At 36.6% G+C, this 5,834-nt stretch overlaps 1 protein-coding gene across 1 annotated transcript in view; it reads left to right on the forward strand.

Annotated features, from left to right (window-relative positions):
- Positions 1–4,728, forward strand: part of LOC106869554 (protein DBF4 homolog A) — a 12,245-nt gene extending 7,517 nt beyond the window's left edge. The window contains exons 4-7 of the mRNA XM_014915346.2: positions 674–847; positions 1,422–1,469; positions 3,054–3,111; positions 4,565–4,728. Of these exons, the coding sequence (XP_014770832.1) occupies positions 674–847; positions 1,422–1,469; positions 3,054–3,111; positions 4,565–4,728 (444 nt within the window). The remainder of the gene's footprint in view (positions 1–673; positions 848–1,421; positions 1,470–3,053; positions 3,112–4,564) is intronic.
- The last annotated feature ends 1,106 nt before the right edge of the window (positions 4,729–5,834 follow it).

Consider the following 5,834-nt stretch of genomic DNA (forward strand, 5'->3'; position numbering starts at 1 on the left):
GTGGTGGGGGGGGGCAGTTTTTCCATGTTAGCCTGGGTTAAACAAACATATATTATTTGAGGCATTATTTTTGCAGCTGGATGCCCTTCTTGCTGTTTTTTTTTTCAAGTAAGGGAGCACTAAATCCTGGACAATTTGTTGACAGAGAAATGTCAACGTCACTCTGCACTTAGAGTTTTTGGAGAAGTACAGAGTGTAAATATCCACAAAGACATGTGCATGCATGCACACACACACACATTGAATTTAGTACATCCAGTTTGATATTTTATCACTCTCTAATCTGTTGGTCAATAATATAGTGGGACACAGAACCATTTTTTAGATTTGTGTAAATAGCACACACACACATGACTTCGCCTTTTATTTCCATTTTCTAAATTCCCTTCAAAATATGCTGTCCATTTGAGTTTATAGTGCAACACACTTAACCAGGATACTCAAAACCATGTGGTTGTACTGGGAACCTGTTAACCATACAGCCTGCTCATTCCTATACACCTGTATATCCGTATATGTGTGCGTGTGTAGTTACATTTACTTTTATAATGATTCTATACTTATAGCATTTATGTGTATAAATGTCTTAGTGGGTTGGCTACCATACAGCCAGCCGATAGGTTAATTCGTGGAGATGTGTATATATTAATTTTTTTTCTCTTTTTCTTTTCAGATCATTGAGAAATTCCTCAGCAAAGAGATCCATTACTTTGTTACTGATCAGTCAAAAGTAAAAGAGAAAAATGATGATCCAAATGCCTCAGGAAGTCCAAGTGTCTATATGTCAAGCCCATTCAACAGTGGCCAAACTCCATCCCCTTCAACTTTTGACAAAAAGGCTCTCTCGGTATGTCTGTTTGTCTTGCATCCACATCTCTCGCAAAGAGATGACTTTGTAACCTCCTGTCTTCTGTTATTATTTTCTCTCTTTCTGTTATCATTTCCTCACCTGTGCAAACATTTAGATGGTGGCAGTTGTCTGTTTTGACATGGTTTCTACAGTTGGATGCCCTTCCTAGTGACTGGTAGTAGGCAGAGAGGAAAGTCCCTGCAAACAGGAGACCTGATCTGATTGCTTCAAGAGCCAGGTGATGGGTTAAATCTACCTCCCATAGAGGCAGGCCATGGGTGGATTGGAATTCAGGGCCATGACAAATACTTGCAAGACATCCAACTGATGGTCTAACAATTTCAACAATCCATCAACCTTGGCTATTATTTCACTTTTGACCTTGGAAGGAATTGATCTTAGAATGCAAGAAGCTGGAATAAATACAGCAAGGCATTTTATCCCACATTCTGTCAATTTGTCTGTAGAATAACTGTGTCCCCCTCCCTTCCATCTCATTAATGGTAAATGTGAAAATGTCAATATTTCCTTAATTGTTCAACACAACTTATGTCATTCTTTGTTTTACCAGGTTACTCGTGGAAAAGCCATGCTACAATGTGTTAAAATAGATTCTGTTGTAAGTTCATCACTATTCTATTGTCTTTCTCTTTTCCCATTCTGAAATAATGCAATTGGTGTCTTTATGGGTCATAGAAACACCACTGACCTCGTATCTGTAATGATTATAGAAACTCTAGTGACCTAACACGAAGCTGGACTTGTTAGAGATTAGAATATGTTGTGTAACTGCAATACATCATTCTGGCTGCCAACACTTTTTTCTGCAAAATAGGGGTAGTTTATCCTGTTCAGGCTATATTATTAGCATTATTCTGCGATTGAGAATTTAAAATCACTTCTTTAACTTTCTAAGACATCTCAACGCTTCTAAAAGCAAACTTCGTTTGTTTGTTTACGTTTATCATAATTTGAATTTAACATTATTAATAATGTTTCAGAGATGTAATATCATGTAAATTACTTCACATCAATGATAAGCTTCGTTAAAGACAGTGGTAAAATGTAGTTACTTTAAGGCTTAATGTACAAATGCAAAATTATGTTCAATTTTGGGTGTTTGGATATATGATAATAATAGGAAGAGAGGTTGCCAGATATATGAAAATGACAGGAGTGCAGCAACATAAACTCTTGATGGCAACCCGCCTGAGACTAATTTCTGGTTCTATGATACAAACTTTCTGTTTTCAAGTAATCTAAATTAAAAACTTCCATCAAAATTTCTTATTTATATTCCAACACTGGCTTAAAAATGACTTATTTTACTAAATCATTTACTTTCAAAATTACCTGAAACGAAGGCAGTGTATTTCAACAGAAATGTGATAGCAAAAGGTTTAATACCATTCATTCAATTATGAGTTGCTCCTGGAACCAGACTGGTAACAAATAAATCACATACATGTAATGAATCCACTGAACTTTGTTATTCTCATGACTTTATTGGTTTGTGCATGTATTAACGATGTTGAGGTATTCTGATAAAGTGAAAAAGATTGGCGGTAGTTAGTGAATTAAAGTGGTCCCATTTAAATTAATGCCTGTTTAAATGTTGGTTTGATTTTTCTACAGCATCACCTTTACATAATTTTAGAATGTTTCTACGCCATATTGTCTGTCGATTCTTTATTGCATATAAATTCTTCACCAATGCCCATGACTGTTCAGTAATGACGAAAAGGATATGATCACAAATACAAGCAGTAGAGATGGGGTTCCTGCAAAGGTTCTCTGAAGTAATGTTTCAGGGTGCTTACCCTGAAGAACAGGGAGCCTCTCCATGTTGAGTCACTACTTTCTTTTCATCGAAAGGTCCCAGCTTTGGTTCTACAGACATTTTATTCGAATGTTACAAGAAAGTATCACAAGAAGAATTCTTCAAACCAAGCTAACTGGCAGAAGACCTAGAGGTAGACCAAGATGGTTCAATAATATCCATAGTCTCGCTTGATCCAGCTGGAAAGTGGATGGTTGCTTCTGATTGCACCCTATGGACACAGCGAGTGAAGATGGATGGATGGAAAAAATTCTTTATGCCTACCCCATTAAAATGTGTGTGTGTGTGGTACTGGTGGTAAGAGTATAATTTCTCTTCAGTTTGGTCTCATTTTTCTTATTATATTTCCTTTTTCTTTTTTAGCCTGAGAATATTGTTGACAAAGCAAGAAAACTTGGAGTCAAGATTGTGCCCTATACAAGTAAAGAAAATATTTATCATCATCATCATCATTATTGCTTACATTATAGACGTAGGCATGGCTGTGTGGTTAAGGAGTTTTCTTTCCAACCATATAGTTTTGTTTGCATGGTACCTAGGGCAAGTGTCTTTGCTATAGCACTGAACAAACCACAACCAGTACCCAGATTAGAACACTTCAAATTTTTCTTGTTCTTGTATTTATTCATGAAAAGCGATACATTGTGTCCTTGAGCAAGACACTTTATTTCGCGTTGCTCCAGTCCACTCAGCTGGCAAAACTGAGTAGTACCTGTATGTCAAAGGGCCAGCCTTGTCAAGCTTAATCTCCCTGAGAACTATGTTAAGAGTACACGTATCTGTGGAGTGTTCAGCCACTTGTACGTTAATTTCACAAGCAAGCTGTACCATTGATTGTATCAGCTGGGGACCCCATCGTCATAACCGACAAAGTGCTCCTCCTTTATATTAGTATGATGGTGTCTACCAATGTAATTCTGCTCACAGTAAATTGGTGAACTCAAAGCTATGACAGAAGACACTTGCCCAAAGTGCTTAGTAGTGGGATTGAACTGCTTATATACACACAGACACACATAAAAATGCACACATATACATGCAGCACACAATAGATTTCTCTCAGTACCTGTCTACCAAATCCACTCAAGACTTCAGTTATTCAGGGACTTAGAGTAGAAGACACTTGCCAAAGATGTCTCACAAAAAACTTAACCTGAAGCCTTGATGTGTGTTTGTGTATGTTTATAGATATGAATAGTAACGTGTTTGCATGTGTGTGTATGTGTATATAAACATGCATACATGTGCACATATTTCGGATCTATTTTAAAATGGGGGCCACATTTTTCATTAATGTTTTACGTAGTGTTTTTGGTACGGAAAGACTTTCAAACTTCGTATACTTATCTATTTTGTGTTATAGAACAGAAAAATATTTTTGTATTCGAATTTGTTTCATGTAAAAAATTGTCTTATTTCGATAATTTCAACCAATCACTGACAAGTATTCAGTTGTTTATATTTACTCCTTTGGCTGATTAAGCGATGTAAAGCGTATTTAATCTCCATACCTTCGTTTTATTTGCTTTTTTCATTTTAAATTTGCTTTAACCCTAACCCTAAGGTTAGGGTTAGGGTTAATTGTTTCAGAATCGTTTGTTTATGTAGTCGGCACTTAATGTATATCGGCTGAATGGACGTCAGTGATTGGTTGAAATTACAGAAATACGACAACTTCAACATGGAATAACTTATGGATTTCTTTTTTTTTTAAGAAGACTAAGAGAAAAAGATGTTTTATATGACACATTCTACCAGTGTTCCAAGTTTCAAAGGGTTTCGTTAATGAAAAATGTGGCCCCCATTTTAAAAAAGATTCCATATTTCTTTTCCTGTAGTACTTTAAAGTAATCTCTGTAATTTTTTTTCCGTAGGTTTAATGAAATGGATCAACAAAGAGAAGACTCTGTTAGAGAATGCCAAAGCAGCTTGTGCATCAAGCTTAAAAGCCAAAATTGTGGTAAATGTTAAACCCCAGTTCCTTGTGCTTTGTACATGTGCGTGTGAGAAAGTGAGAGTTGGTAACTCCTTGCCTTGATGTCACATGATAGTTGTAGATGAGTGTTACTATCAGACTTGCAGTGGCCTTCATTTGCAATCTTCTGTAAAACAATGTCTGGTCATGGGGAGATATTATCTTACTTGGAAACAGGTGAGGGTTGGTGAGAAGAAGGATATCTGGCAATAGAGAAGGGGACATTAAAACGAAGGTCAGAGAAAAAAAGGGACAATGCTTATGATCATTTTTAAGCCCCCACCTTTCCTAGATTGTGAAAGTTATTCAGTTTGTATGTTGTTTTTTGTTGCTTCTTGAGCCATGCCTGGCTCATAAGGGTTGGTTTCATTGGCATATAGGATCCCCACCTGGATGGGACGCCAATCCGTCACAGGTGAGCTGCTAGATGCAAGAGGAAAGAATGAGAGAAAGTTGTGGTGAAAGAGTTAGCAGAAGTTCTCCATTACCTTCTGCCGGAGCTGCATGGGGCTTAGGCTTAGGGTTTTGCTCATAAACACACACACACACACACACACATCGCCCAGTCTGAGATTTGAACCTGTGATCCCTCAACCATGAGTCTGCTGCTCTAACCACCAGGCCATGTGCCACCACTATTCAATTATTACCTTTAAGTTGTTGTCTGCAAGAACACTGACAAGAAGAAAATTCCAGTACATTTCAATTCTGAGAAAGAAGGATAGGTGAGGTAAGACAACAATAAAGGTGACAAGAGGAAGACATTTGTGTATGTGTTTTCTGTATTTGGTTACTAATGCAGTATGTTGATGTTCTAAGCAGTCTCCAGTTTTACTGCAGCTAATGTTCCTGAGTTATAAATTTGAATATAGATCAAACAGACAAAAAGTAATTGATGTTTTTCAAACTAGCAACGAGCTATATGGGGTTTTCTTTCCTGTATTAAAACAATTCAGCCATGAAATCTGTATTTATATTTTGTTAGGCAAGCTGGAACAGTCATACAGTACTATGAATTGAACTTACATCCTTGTGGTCAGTTGTCAATATCTTAGATGGTGATTTTGCTTGTAATTATGTTACAGTACACAAATCTCAAAGTTCCACAAATATTTTCCATCTCTACAATTTTTTTCCTTTTTTTTTTTTTTTTTTTTTTTTTTTTTTTT

Source organism: Octopus bimaculoides, chromosome 9 (assembly GCF_001194135.2).
Source record: "Octopus bimaculoides isolate UCB-OBI-ISO-001 chromosome 9, ASM119413v2, whole genome shotgun sequence".
Taxonomy (NCBI): Eukaryota; Metazoa; Mollusca; class Cephalopoda; order Octopoda; family Octopodidae; genus Octopus; species Octopus bimaculoides.